At 36.0% G+C, this 15,783-nt stretch overlaps 2 protein-coding genes across 2 annotated transcripts; both read left to right on the forward strand.

The window, feature by feature from the left end:
• The first annotated feature begins 246 nt into the window (after positions 1 to 246).
• Positions 247 to 8,294, forward strand: sirt1 (sirtuin 1). The gene is made up of 9 exons (XM_007238531.4): positions 247 to 683; positions 1,908 to 2,027; positions 2,152 to 2,390; positions 3,115 to 3,267; positions 3,375 to 3,522; positions 3,771 to 3,850; positions 4,308 to 4,491; positions 5,057 to 5,719; positions 7,830 to 8,294. The coding sequence occupies exons 1-9, from the start codon at positions 344 to 346 to the stop codon at positions 8,111 to 8,113; spliced, it is 2,211 nt and encodes a 736-aa protein (XP_007238593.3). The 5' UTR covers positions 247 to 343; the 3' UTR covers positions 8,114 to 8,294.
• Positions 8,295 to 9,832: 1,538 nt separating this feature from the next.
• On the forward strand, positions 9,833 to 15,189 carry cacul1 (CDK2 associated cullin domain 1). The gene is made up of 8 exons (XM_022685222.2): positions 9,833 to 10,274; positions 11,295 to 11,421; positions 11,614 to 11,716; positions 11,820 to 11,915; positions 12,018 to 12,120; positions 12,979 to 13,068; positions 13,263 to 13,401; positions 13,935 to 15,189. The coding sequence occupies exons 1-8, from the start codon at positions 9,959 to 9,961 to the stop codon at positions 13,972 to 13,974; spliced, it is 1,014 nt and encodes a 337-aa protein (XP_022540943.2). The 5' UTR covers positions 9,833 to 9,958; the 3' UTR covers positions 13,975 to 15,189.
• Positions 15,190 to 15,783: the final 594 nt, after the last annotated feature.

A 15,783-nucleotide genomic window follows, 5' to 3' on the forward strand; every position in this document is an offset into this window, starting at 1 on the left:
GTGGGATTTGTGTAAATAATATTTGCCAGAAAAATACTATTAAATAAAATGTACAGAACACACAGTTGAAACTTGTCTGCATCAGCTGAATAATCTGTTTTATTGATTTATATCTGTATGAATCTGCTGGTTTGTGGGGTTTATTATGGGCTCTCCTGTCTTTGTTAGGGCTCCGTTGACTGACGTCATTCACGTTGTTGTAGTGGCGGAGCGGGAGTCACGTGCGCGGGTTAAATATCCCCCAGCTGTGTGTGTGTGTGTGTGTGGTGAGAGGCTCGCGAGCTCGTACGGCGCCCGTGTCCATTACATCACATCACATCAGGAACGGCGCGAGCACAGGAAGATGGCGGACGGGGAGGCTTCGTTAAAAGGAGCCGGTTCTCGTACCGGGTCCGGTTCTGGTGACTCGGAAGAGCCTGTGCTGAAGAAAGCGCGGATTAGTGTATCTAAAAGCCGCGATCCGGATCCGACCCGCGGCGAGCAGAGCGCGGGAGAGCCGGAGCTCGCTGAGGGTCGGGCGGCCGAGGATTTAACCCAGCCCGCGGATCAGGAGCCGGGGAAGGCGGGGGTTGAGGCCGCGGCGCCGGGGGAACCCGCTGACGGACTGCTGATGTCTGAGAACAGTAAACACGGTTCTAACAGCGAGCAGACTCCCGAACCCGCGGCGGAACACGAGCTCTCAGGTAACCGGATCACACCGAGGGGGTTTGGGACGATTGGCGGCTGCTCCGAGGCTAATGTTAGCGCGAGATTTGGCTACAAAATCTCGCGATGGTTCGGTGACTGAATTAGCCAGTCAGCTAACTAACTAGCTTTTCCCGTTACCCAACAGCAGCGGGAATTTAAATATAACGTTATATTAATATCCTTATTAACTAACGCTAAATCAGGATTTTATCACTTTTATTGATCTATCTGAAGAAACTAATTAAGCTAGATAGCTACCGTAGTCAGCAATAACAGAATTAACTAGTAAATTAACAAGTGAAATTGACTGTATTAGATGTAAAGTTAGCTAGGTTAACAAACTTTTTTATTATTATTTTTAATTCTTGTATATAATGCAATCCAGCATAATGAATAAACAAGATAGTATGTCAAATTCTCAGCAAATACAACCAACATCACACATATAACAAAACAAAACAAAATCACACACAAACAGAAAATAAATTTCAAATAAGACTAAAAAGCTTCAAAATATCTAGGAATTTATATGTTCTAATCCATATTATGTCAAAAATACTCAACTATGTAAAGAGAAAAAAAATGGAAGTATCCTTAAGTGCAATCATGCAAAGACCATCAAAACAACATGATGATGAAACTGGCACTCATCAGGACTGCCCCAGGAAAGGAAGAGCATAGGATCTTTTGGCTAACGCTAAATTAGGATTTTATCAGTTTTATTGATCGATCTGAAGAAACTAATTAAGCTAGAATACTACCATAGTCAGCAATAACAGAATTACTTAGTTAACGTTAATTAATCAGTAAAACTGACTGTCTTAGCTGTAAAGTTAGCTGTATAGTAAGTTAGGTTGGATAACCTAACTTACTATTATTTTTTTTATATAAAATACAATCTAACATACTGAAATAGACACAATATTAGGTCAAATTCACAGCATATACAACCAACACACATATAACAAAACAAATGAACAACAATATAACAAAACAATACGACTTTTATAACAAAACAATACGATTTTTTTTTTTTTTTTTTTTTTTTAGATCTGCAGATCTAAATTTTTGTACTAATAAATATGTTATAGCTAATATCTGAAATGAGTTTCTACCAGTAAAACAGAGTTAGCACATGTGTCATTGTTGTGCTTTAGGTTAAAAATCTTTGCCGTAAGTACATAAAGTGCTTGATATTAATGGTTCTGGTTCTTTTACAGGGGTAATCGACGGCAGTGTCCGCCCAAATGGGTTTTACTCTCCTAATATTAATGATGAAGATGATGATGACTGCTCTTCTCATGCCAGCTCCAGTGACTGGACTCCTCAGCCTCAGATTGGTATGTTCGAACTAGTGGCAAACAAGCTTTCATTTCAGTACAATTTCAGATATCTGTAAATATTCACATTAGTGCATCGCTTTTTTAAATGTTAACCTGTATGCATTGTTGTGTGATTGGACAGGTTCCTACCGTTTCATTCAGCAGCACATCATGAGAGAGACCGACCCGAGGACGATTTTGAAAGACTTACTTCCAGAAACTGTTCTTCCACCTGATCTAGACGACATGACACTGTGGCAGATTATCATTAATATTTCTGAGCCTCCTAAAAGAAAGAAACGCAAAGATATTAACACCTTGGAGGATGTCGTCAGACTGCTTAATGATGGCAAAAAGATACTTGTCCTAACTGGAGCAGGGGTGAGTTATTTAATTAGGTTTAACATCTTGATATAATCAGGTATAAATAAAAAAAAAAGTCCCTTGGTTTATTAGAAGTATTCACACTGTTCTGTAAGCTTGTTGTCCTGTTTTGTACTTAGAAGTAAGGGTAGGACTCACAGGGCCTCTCACAATACGATATTATCACAATATGCTGACCATGACAATGATGCAACCACGATATTGTGATTCTGCTACATTAGAAACTTAACAAGTCAAAAACTCATTAAAAAAAAGACAAAAATCAGGTATTACACGTTTATTGGTGTCAGTTTCACATAGTTTGACAACCAATATTCTTATTCACAGCAGCTTTACCATATTTAGCAGGTTTACCCTATTAATTTGATTAGCACCACCACAGTGATATGATGTAATGATATCAATATTTTGTCTCCCCCAACAGTTTGTATTATCCAGTCATTATTGTGCAATTTTTCACATTTGACAACAGATTTCTGGATTTTTCAAGGCCTTTTTCTAACAATTTATATGGAAATCACATTATTCCACTGATTCATTCATTAGTGCTTCAGTAAATAGTTTTGAATCTTAAGTGTCATGTCTTTTACAGAAGATTGATTTTATATAGTTAAAATCTGGTAATTAATGTGACAATATAGTAATTTGATTTTTTTATTCATTATTGTTTGGACACATTTCAGCTGTAACAGTGATTCTGTTTTTATTTCACTCTCTGCAGGTATCTGTTTCTTGTGGAATACCCGACTTCAGATCCAGAGATGGAATTTATGCTCGACTTGCTGTTGATTTTCCAGACCTTCCAGATCCTCAAGCAATGTTTGATATTGACTACTTCAGAAGGGATCCTAGGCCATTTTTTAAATTTGCAAAGGTCTGTGTGTCTTTCGATATATTTGTTTTTTATTTCCTAGTTTGTATGTATTGGTTTTTTTTTATTTATTTGTCGTTTATTTATATATATATTTTATTTTATTTTAGGAAATCTACCCGGGGCAGTTTCAGCCATCGCTCTGTCACAGATTCATCTCAATGCTGGATAAAAAGGAAAAGCTTCTGAGGAACTACACCCAAAACATTGACACTCTGGAGCAGGTCGCAGGGGTCCAGAAGATTATACAGTGTCATGGTATGCTGATTTAATATTTAACTGCACGCGTGTCTAAATATCAGCAGAAAAGCAGTAAATTACTGCTGCTGAATGACAATATATATTATACTTGGATTTTCAACTTTTTTCCAACAATGTGTGTTTGTATGTATATTTCTTATTATTTTATCATTATTCATATTTTTTTTTTACATTTTTATTTAATTCCAGTGTGCATGAAATATTAATAATTGTTAATAACACAATGTTTTTTGTTTTTGTTTAAGGTTCCTTTGCGACAGCTTCCTGCCTCGTCTGTAAACACAAGGTTGATTGTGAGGCTGTAAGAGAAGATATATTTAGACAGGTATAACTATATTTATTATTACTATTTACTAACTGTTCATTTTCAGTCTCAGTTAAATCACATGTATTATTAGCATTATTCATTTTAATCAAAACTGCTTTTCAGCTTCAGTTTTATTAATTGATCCTCTTGATCAGTTACATTCACAGTTCTTTACATTACAGTCTCTATTAACAAATAACTGATAAATAATACCTGTCAATTAAGTTTCAGTTTATCACAGTTAATTGCAGTGAAGCAGTTGAATTGTTACAGCCTGTAATTGGACTGTAAATAAGAGCAAAGGCATAATCTCGCTGTGTGTACGATTAAATGTGGGCTGGGTTAAATGTTTGTGTTAAGAGCCGTTGGGCAGGACCTAGCGGTGGTGCTTTGGGGAGTTGGATGCTCAGGGATTTGATTTGAATTTCTTTATTCTTTCAACAGATTATTTATTATCTTTATATTATTTTTTTAGGTCGTTCCGCACTGCCCAAAATGTCCCGATATCCCTTTTGCTATAATGAAGCCAGACATCGTGTTCTTTGGAGAGAATCTTCCAGAATCGTTTCACAGAGCCATGAAGCAGGATAAGGACGCAGTGGATCTTCTGATTGTGATTGGATCGTCTCTGAAAGTGCGGCCTGTTGCTCTGATCCCAAGTACGTAATTTTAATATTGTGGTAATTTAATACTATACATTTTTAAGTGACTGACACCACTAATAATATATAATTATATTTTGCCAATCTAACACTTATTTTTATTTACATTTAAATACCATTATTAAAAGCTTTAAATTATTAAAAAACTATTACACTTGTGCACAGTTTGATATTTGACCTGTTAGTTTTATGATTTTGTTAATTTCAAGTGAAAAACTAAAAAATAAGTAAATAGTAATATATTAGTAATATATAGGTAAATATATTGTTTCCATCAATATTTTTAGTAAGTAATTATTAAGATAATTTAAGAAGTGCAGGCTAGTACAATGTAAGACCTTTTTACAAACACTGTTTTGTGATTAAAATTGTATGTTTTAATAAGTATTGGATCAGGGGGGAAAAATGTAATCGGAACGTCCCTAATCAAGCCCTGTATGTGTGATGTAATAAGTGCAATGCATTATAGCCCACAGGCTCATAAAGGTTTCTTGTATTTCGTGCTAAATCCGTATTTGATATGTCTATGTTTTGTAAAATATTATTGTTTGTTTATATGTAGGCTCCGTTCCTCATGATGTGCCTCAAGTTCTGATAAACCGTGAGCCGCTGCCCCACCTGAACTTCGACGTTGAGCTGCTGGGAGATTGTGACGTTATTGTTAATGAACTGTGTCATCGACTGGGCGGCGACTTCCAGCAGCTCTGCTACAACTCCTCCCCCCTCACTGAAATCACAGAGAAACCCCCGCCCCCTCCACCTGTCGCACCTGAACACCCTGACGCTGAAACCCAGTCACCTGAGGTTCTAGATACAGAAGACTCTGTAACAGAGAAGTGCGACGCGGTCACTGAGGTTCCCGAGATGGTCCGAGTCGTGGGTTCTGGTTCGGAGCCTGGGCTGCTGACGGAACCCACTGACAGAGACAGTAATGAAGCCCAGTCTGCAGCTGAGGGAGCGAGGTCCAGTCCGGAGAGAGAGAACCTGTGTTTAGTGACTGATAAAGACTCGAGCCCGGGTCCAGAAAGCTCCGATACTCACCAGAATACACCTACAGAAACAGCTGGCACTAGTCCACATGCACACCACCATAAGCAGGAGGAGATGGAGAGATTAAACACAGAAAGTGAGGAGGAATCTAAACACACCAGTCCCAGTGCTGAAAACCGGAAACGGTGCTGGTTTAGCCGAATACACAGAAGTCCAATTAGTAAACGTCTTGGAGGTAAGATTCCTGTTATCTTGCATATTGTCATTTTGTGACTGTCCAGTGAAAAACATGAATCTAGAAAATCTTAACTTTCAATGGAAGTTGATGTAAAAATGATTTATTTCAGGTAATTCTGGAAATTTTCTGTTTGTCTGTTCATAGATAAATTTTGACAGTGTAAGGAACATCTTGTGTGTTCAAATTATGTAATAAACTAAAAAGAACTAACTAAACTAAAAACGACAAAAATGGAGATAGTTGTTTTTCATTGGACAGCGACTTTGTCTCTCTTTGTGTGTCTGTCTCTGTGATTCATTTAAAATCTTTGTATTTTTGAACATATTTAAATCATATGGACATTTGAGCTTCATTTGAACAGTATTGAGAGATGAAGCTTATATAACTAAACACACAAAACTGAATAAATTACTTTTAAATAGAAGTTTACAAAAAAGTGAATTGCTTGTGAGAGAGAATATTAGGACACGCCCAAAGTAATTTCTACTTAAAGTGTCTAAAACTAGAGTCAGGTGCATCACATAATACAATCCACTGTATAAAAAATTCCTTTTTTTATTTACTGATTATCATAAAAGATGAGAGAGATGTAAATGTCATGGTTTGAGTCTGCTCTGCTCTAGCAGGTTGTGGCAAACTCTCAATCATAGATACAGTATGAATTCTTCACTCTATTAGCTAGAGGGGGCTGTTCTGCATAGATCCAGTATAAATTACCTAATGCAGGGGTCACTAATAGGCGGACCGCGGTCCTGGTCCGGACCCAGACGTTGTCCATTCCGGACCCAAACCGATAAACTACTGAGAAGGATTTAATTCTGACCGTGTTCATTTAAAGCGGCGGAACGTTTATTGTCTTTATGGTTTACAGCAGTAAACTAACAGACCAATCACGTGTGCTTTAAGATCACCAAGCGCTCTCCTCTGCCAATCAGATCTGTGCAGATGCGAGCGCGCCGAGCCACACAGGCGAAGCAGGCGGTGAGAAGTGGGAGAATAAAGCGAGAAAAGCTAATACAGATGGTGCGCACTAGAAAAAGAAATTAAAATACCAACCTTTATAAAACATACTAACAGTAATGTAACCTCGCGGTGTTACTTAGAGGAATTAAAGGGAAACAACTGAGACAAGAGTGCAAAATATTCCACTTTACTCCACCTGATCAGAATTTCTCAACAAGAAAAAAAAAAAAAACTCCCTCGCTCACAGGCGCACTCTTCCTCCTCCCAAAACAACCCTGCCTCAAAACTAAGGCAGCCCCCAGCTGACAAAAAGCATTGGCAACTCCCCCTATCAGTTTTACCCACAACATAATAAAGTCTGATACAGTAATAATATTAAATAAAATAAAACTACAAACATTTCTTCATATATTGTATGATTTATCATTCATGTAATTATTATTATGACAGGCAGGCCTAAATCTAATATAAATAAAATCAAATAGAATAAATATATCATTTTGAAACAAAGTGAACATACAGATTCACATTATTAGACTCGATATGTTAAATATGTTAAAGGGTGTTTCCGTTTATTTTATGATTGTTAATTGATAATGTAATTACTGTGACAGGCCTATTTAAAACAATAAATATTGTTGAAATATACTAGTATTTGTAATTTGAAACAGAATAAAACACTGACTTATAACACAAGCTAACATTGGCGACGGTCCGGACCTTAGCCTGATGAAATTTTCTCTAACTGGACCAAACTGAATTCTAATTAAATACCCCTGACCTAATGTATCAGAGAGGGCTCTCCATCATATATACACAGTTAATTCCTAACTGTATTAAAAGGGGCTTGATAAAAATGTAAGACCATATATCCAAAAAGACATGCAACATAACAACGTATTAAAACAGTAAATCCACCAATGCACCCGGACCTTAATCCTGTTGAAATGCTGTTATTTATAAAAATATTAATCTCCGTAGTGTTCAGATGACGTTTAAATGGACATATAAATATATATTTAAAAAGACAAAGGTTTTCATGGGGTGTTTGTTAGTTTTTAATTCAGCAGATCAATCAGAAGCTGCTCTGTACCTCAGAAGTGAAGATGATGTGTGATTGATGCGTGTTTGTCTTGTTTTGCAGCGTGTCAGTTCCTGTTTCAGGCTCCAAATCGCTACATCTTCCACGGGGCGGAGGTATACTCCTGCTCGGAGGACGAGACGTCCAGTTCCGGGGACAGCGAGTCCTGCTGCAGTCGGGACGTATTGGAGGAGGACAGCGAGGAGGAGGAGGAGCAATGTGCAGCGCAGGATTATATACAGGAAGAGGACGTTGTTAAAGAGACAGTATCCGAAGACAAATCCACTTCCAGCGTCCACACAGACCGAACCGCACCGCATCTACACTCCTCCACCACAGACTCGTGAACCCGGCTAACCGGATCAGCACTGTGTATATTTACTGTGCTCGGTTCTGTCTTAGACTGTATATTTTTGTACTCCCATCCCTTCTCCTGTTACAGTGTTCTCTAAATGCTTGAGACAACAAAACAGATATTTTTACTGTATATATGAGCAGTTTCCATTAAAGATTTAAAGTTAAATTTGAGAGATTGTGAGAAATGGTGCCTTTTGATTACGGCTCAGTGTGATTGATTGTGTTTACTACTCTGATGAGTGAAAGTATCAGGACAATTGGGTAGGTCTGTACGAGGGCTGCACAATATATTGATTACTAGTTTTTAGTAGTTCTCGTAATTTGAACATGTTAAAATCTTTTTACAGTACATTTTTTAATTGTAATTTTTTTAAAAACCTTTTTAAAAATGTTAACTTCTCATTTTCCAGAGCAATCTCTAAACATGAACCAGAATTGTTTGTTTTGCTCTTGACAGTGGAAACATAGAATGGATTATTAATTGCATGACATGTTTGTCCGTGGATTTCTGTAAACCTCAAACACCACAAGATTAGTATCCTACTATCCTTAAAAGTCATAACAGAAGCAGTATGTAATTTTTTGAGAATGTAGCCAATTTGATTAAACCTTTTTGTTGTCAAGAGCTTTTTAATAAGCTAATTGCTCAAAGAACTTACCTGTTCACCACTTGCAGCCAATCACCTTAATAGTTCCTCCAGAAGGTAAAAAAAGGTAACATGATTGGCTGTACTTCGCCCAATGGCCCCTCCTACTTGTGCTCGAGCATGCAGCTCCGCCCACTGTTGATAGTGTATTATATTTATATATAATCTGAAATAAATCAGACATCCCACCATCAACAACAGACTCCGGTTTGACGGGTCCATTTGAGTTTGGTGTTCTGGACTAAATTTAATTGGATATTATATGCCTGTATATATAAATAGTTTTGAAACCAGTAATTTTACACTTTTACCTAAAGAGTATCTTGAAAATCTTGATACTTCAACTCCTACAGAAGTATTTTAAACTCTAGTATATATACTTCCACCTACAGAGTAATGAATGGAGATACTTTTCTCACCTTTGATTAAAGCAGCACCTAGAACTGTAATGTAAACATACAGCTCTGAAAAAAATAAGAGATCACTTCAGTTTCTCTGATTTTGCTATTTATAGGTTTATATTTCAGTAAAATGAACATTGTTGTTTTATTCTATAAACTACGAACAACATTTCTCCCAAATTCCAAATAAAAATATTGTCATTCAGAGCATTTATTTGCAGACAATGAGAAATGGCTAAAATAACACAAGACAAGCAGAGCTTTCAGACCTCAAATAATGCAAAGAAAACAAATTCATATTCATAAAGTTTTAAGAGTTCAATCTAAAATCAATATTTGCTGGAATAACCTTTGTTTCTAATCACAGTTTTAATCATGCATCTTGGCATCATGTTCTCCACCACCAGTCTTACACACTGCTTTTGGATAACTTTAACACTCCTTCAGCTCGTTGTTTTGATGGCTTGTGATCATCCATCTTCCCCTTGATTATATTCCAGAGGTTTTCAGTTTGGTGAGTTAAATTTCAAATAAACGCATTAAAAATATTTTAAGTAGTCTCTTATCTTTTACAAAGCTCTATATTTGGCACTGGGCAGGGGTCCCGTTACTGCAGCGACTCTTATTTTGAAAAGTGGCCTAGGGCGTGCGGTTATACGGAAGTGGCGTGGTGTCTGACTTCACAGGAGAAAAACACGCTGATTCGGGCGGATTTAAACATGTTCCGATTTAAAGACTGAATCCGGATTAAAAGCGCCTCGCGACCCCCGCGACTCCGCGCGCCACCATGGATGAGGACTTTCTAGAAATAACCGACGATCATAATCACAATCACTGTGAAGATCCGGGGACTTTATTTCACCTGAACTCCAGATCTGATCAGCCGGGGGGCGCGCGCTGCTGCACACCTGCGGGGGGAGGGGTGGGGGTTGCGGGATTTGGTGGGGGGGTCGTTGGGGTGGGGGGTGAGTCTGGACCCTGGTCCGGGCGGGTGGAGCAGGTCGGGGCGGCGGGTTCTGTGAGCGAGTTCGGACCGGCTGAGGGATCGGAAGGGTCCGAACCGAGTTCTGGAAGACTTATTCTAAACTCACCCTCAAAGTTCCGTAAGTTTATTTCTTATATATCAGATATTTTCTCACTTTCACAACCGGTCCAACCATATACAGCTCTACTAGTGTGTCTCAAAAACTTAAAATATCATTGAAAAGTTACTTTATTTCAGTAATTCAGTTCAAAATGTGAAACTCATATATTATATAGATGTATTACATTCAGAGTGATCTATTTTAAGCACTTAATTCCCCTAAAGTCAGTATCTCAGTGAATTAGAATATTATATAAGACCGGTTGGTTCGTTTATCAGTGTGGGCAGTGTGCCAAGTCCTGCTGGAAAATGAAATCCGCATGTCCATAAACGTTGTTATCAGCAGAGGGAAGCTTGAAGTGGTGTAAGATTTTGTGGGGAAACAAAACTGCGCTGACTTTAGACTTCGGAAAAACAGCTGAAGAATGTAAACAGTAGACCGTAAAAAGAGATACGCTAACAACTTTAAACACAGGATCAGCAGAACTTTTTTTCTGAACTGTGGAAGGATTGCGTAATTTCATTTCTCTCATTTTCTCTGAATGCATAATTGTGAATGTTTCTGGTCGTTTGCTCTTATTTTTATATATTACTCAGTTAAAAACACTCATACAGTGTGAAACAGCAGCAGGAGCTCCACAGATAAAGCTCTGTTTAGACCTGAGCTTTTCATTATTAAAAAGGAATGACAGAATTCCACTTTATGAATGTTATTAATGTTTATTGAACTACAGATTTTAACATCTCAGCAGACACACAAACAAAGCACAATATATTACCTCAGCAGTGCTGTTCTAATCATGAATTAAAGGGAATGAGTGTGTGAATAAAAACTATGAACTATGACTTAAAATAAATTAGTAATTGTTTATAGTGATTGTTCAATTATATTATTCAGTCTTTTTACATACTCAGCCGAACATGTGAAGTGATTTTTTTTTGTGCCATTTTCAGACAAAGGTTTGATGGCAGTTTAATATTGGTGTGTGACTCTGTATGTTAAATATTATTTTATGTTTAATATTTTGTTTTGCTGCAGTGATGAATGTAATGACAGCTGAGGATTACCGAACAAATTACTGGCCAAAACTGGAGCGAGCTGTGGAGCACCTCCTGACCCAGAGTCCGGTCGACCACATCTCCATCTCCTACGAGCAAATTTACAGGTGAGAAAACCCAAACAATGCCTCTTATTTATTTGTTCAATGTGCAAAGATATTATTTATCAGATATTAAACACTGCTGAATTAAAAACAAAGAAATAGACATACATATATATATATATATATATATATATATATATATATATATATATATATATATATATAATTTTTTTTATTTTTTTTTTTATTTATCAGCCACGTTTATAAGTGCGTCTGCCAGCAACACTCAGAACTTCTCTACAACGACCTGATCTGGAAGATAGTCTCACACCTACAGCGTGTCTCCTCAGAGCTACAAGTATGTAATATTAATAATATTAATAAATAATAATCAGAGCTAATTATTTTAGTTCATGTCTAATGAATATTAATGCCCTTTTTTTTTTTTTTTTTTTTTTAAGGAAAGCCCTCCTGAAAGTTTCATTGAGAAATTTAACCTGGCACTGACCCAGTACACGGCTGCCCTGCAGTGCATCGTTCCGGTGTTTATCTATATGGTAATTTGTCTTTTTGTTTTTATTCTTACTGTGAGCTATTTATTTTTAGTAAATTTTAAAGATTTCCATTAATTTAATTATAATTGTTTGCTTTTTTTACAGAACAGGTTCTACATTGAAACAAAGCTAAACAGAGACCTGAAGGACGACCTGATGAAGCTTTTCTCAGATCATGTAGCAGAGAAACACGTCAACACATTAATACGTGAGTATATTTTTAGGTTATCTTTTTATATAATAATTGGATTTATTATAATAGTTATTGTGTTTTATGCCTGCAACATATTTTTATAAAAAAGGTTTAAAAAGTTTTTGCTGTTCATTTTCAATCAATTTATTTTTACTCTGGGTTACATTGAGTTTGACCCTCATTTACAGCATAAAAGGGATTGAAAACTTAAAATTAAAAATAGGAAAAAAAAATAATAGAAAATAAATACACATTTTAAATAAATACATTTTATATAGATTTATAATAAATATATATATATATATATATATATATATATATATATATATATATATATATATATATATATATATATATATAATATACAAAAATGCAAAAGTAATTAAAATTACCATAAAAATTACCACAAAAAATAAATACTTTTTTTTACCTTTAAAATAAATAAAAAATAAAAATGGTAAAAGTAAATGATACAATGAAAAGAGTAATAAGAAATAAAATGAATAATAATGAACTAAGATCATAAGAATAAAAAAACAGGTTTTCCGAGGTTAATTAGATACTAAAAGTTAGAAGTAAAAAAAAATGGGATTGTAAATACAGCAAATACAATCCCTCAGATCAGAACTAAATAACATCTCAATCCAATGATCACATGACCTAAATAACAGGTTAATAAACACAACATCCTAAATTCAATATACCTGAATTTGCCCTGCTTGGGGTTCCTGTACTGTAAATATACTCAAGTTTAATACTCAGAGTTAATTCTGAGTTTTGTGGAGTGAAATGCGCTTTTAACAGAAACTGTATCACAGATGCTTTATATTATAAGTTTATTTATTTATTATTTTTGTTTTGTTTTGTGTTAAGCTCTTCTTATAAAAGCAGAAGCTGTGCCATTTCAAGTCCGACCGTCTACGATGGCGAGTGTGGTAAAAGGACTGTACGCCCTGCGGCCCGGTGAGTTTACTCCAGTATGATCCTTCTGCTTTTTCTGGTGTGATCTGTTTTAATCTGTTTATTCCGGTGTGATCTGTAAGTTTATCTGTTTATTTAGGTATGATCTGTGATTAGCGAAATTTATTATTGGATTGTGCATTACTGCTGTGTGTTATTAATGATTTGTGATGGTTATTTTATTTTATTTTTTCCAGACTGGGCTCCGCTCGCTCCGGCTCTGTTCTCCAGGTTTATCCCACAGGTTCAGCCACCCGCTCTCGAGTCCCAGCTCCCCCAGTACGCCGTCCAGGACCAGAACCTGCAGATAGAGCTGTCTTTAAAAGGGTTCTCCAGGTAAATAAATGTAAATTACACTCTCTATTGATAGGGGGAGCCTAAGAGTCAAAATTACAAATCCCTGTTAATCAACGGCGAACTCTTCATCAGATCATCAATAACAGTACCATTTTTATTCAGTTAATGGGATCCAGCAGTCTGAAGTGCTACCACTATGATGGGGAGATCGCTGATTCGAATCCCAGTCATGCAGCGTGCCATCAGCTACCAGAGCCCAGAGAGAGCACAATTGTCCTTGCTCTCTCTGGGTGGGTACAGTAGATGGCGCTCTCTTTTTCCCCTCATCACTCCTAGGGTGATGTGGATCAGCACCAGGCTGCATCTGTGAGCTGATGTATCAGAACCGAGTCCCTGCGCTTTCCTCGGAGTGTTAGCGCTGTGATGCTACTCACCCTCCTGGTGTTGAGGGTCATCACTAGTGATGTGGGGAGTCCTAATGAGTGGGTGGGATTATCAGCATATCTAAATTGGGAAGAAAAAAAAAATTCAGTTAATAATCATCAATTTCCTTTTTTTATTTTCTGTCACAGGGGCGACCAATCACGAAAGAGAGCGAGTGAAGAGTCCTGACAGGACATGGATTTATATTTCTACATTAGCTTGTTGCCAATACAGATTTTAAAGACTGCTGAAACCCAGGATGGCTGTTTGTTATTGTTATTATTAATATTATATTATTATTAATAATAATATAATGTATATATTTTTTACTTGGTTTCCCTGAATGAGAGCTGGGGAACCAAAGGGCCAGAGGATCAGAACTGACTTTATCCTTAATGCTGCATTTACTGAGGCCTGTCCTAGTGAAGACGGCACCGAACGGACAGCAGTGTGTGACGGGTTGCAGTTTGGTAAACAATAATCTGGTGATTTACTCAGTGTGACGCAGTGTGGTGTTCACCACAGCGGCACGTCCAGTCTTTTAAAAAGCTTATGGAAGTTTTTCGTACCTTAAGGGAAATTTCTAGAGATCAGTCTTAGAGTATAAAGTAAACTAACAGGATGTGAGAAATATATGTAAAGAATATATATAAATATAAATATATTACTATTATTCCTTCATGTCAGGCCAATTAAACAATAAGAACCCTTTGGCGCCCCCTGGCCTTTGAGTGAAGAACTGCAGAAAAATATATTGGGAGTAAGTAACACATACTTCAGTTATTGAAGGTCGTGGGAAATTAAATAAATGGTCATTAACAAATTTTCATTAAACATAATTGGTGAAATCACATTCCCTAATTAGTTGATAAACCTGCTATATGATATTTGATATAATATTTAATATATTGCAGTTTATCTATCTATTTCATATATCTATGAAATGCCTGACCATTAAAGCAGATAGATAGTTATTATAGCATCAGATAATAGCCCTTTTTGCCCTTTTTAATCTTTATTGATAATGTATGTCAGTACATGGGTATGATTTATTGGTTTATAAGTATGTGTGATTATGATTATGGTTCAGCCTGTTCAATTACAGTCTATATGAATCATAACTTGCTACCTGATTACCTGCTGAGGTATGTGTGTGTGTGTGTGTGTGTGTGTGTGTGTGTGTGTGAATATATATTCAGATATATTATCTGAATAATTTATGTTTAATGCTAATTATCACAGAATGATTCAGACATTGAACTTTATGCATTTTGCTGGCAACTCTATATGGGGCTCCATACAGTAAAATATTTGTCCTCAAATTCCATAAACCCTGGAATGTAATTGAATGAATTAATACATGCATTTGTCCAAATGACTAAATAAAATGAATATTTTATTTTTTCTGTTTGTAAGTTGTTTTAGTAGTTATTTTGAAATGTATCTTTTTTTTATTATTTATTATTATTATTTTTTTTAAAACAATTTATTTCCTTATTCCACAACATTTCCTTCTGACTGACAGGTAATTTCCAATTTCTAATTTCCAATAAACTTAGAAACTTTTCCAGGTTCTAAAAGTTATAGGAATGTTTTTTTTTTTTTGAGTGAAATATTGAATTTAAGGTTTGATTCCATATTAATAATTATACAGAACCAGTCAAAAAATGGGAAAATCTGATCTGAAATATTAGTATTATAAGATGTGCAGATCACTGAAACTTAATTTTAAATTTTTTGGAGGGCGCACTTTTTGTCATCATAATTAATGTTTTTATTTTATTTTTATCTGGAGCACTTAAAGGCGCTCCAGATTATAAGGCACACAATCAATAAGTGCTATTTTTTTTTTTTGCCTATTTTTTTTTATACACAAGGTGCACCAGATTATAAGGCAAACTGACAATTGTTGCAAAAATTAAAGGACTTTAAGTGTGACTTAGTGCGAAAAATACAGTATATCATCGAAATCAATCAGTTCTGAATCAGATAATACTG

The sequence above is a fragment of the Astyanax mexicanus genome, chromosome 7 (assembly GCF_023375975.1).
Source record: "Astyanax mexicanus isolate ESR-SI-001 chromosome 7, AstMex3_surface, whole genome shotgun sequence".
Lineage (NCBI taxonomy): Eukaryota > Metazoa > Chordata > Actinopteri > Characiformes > Acestrorhamphidae > Astyanax > Astyanax mexicanus.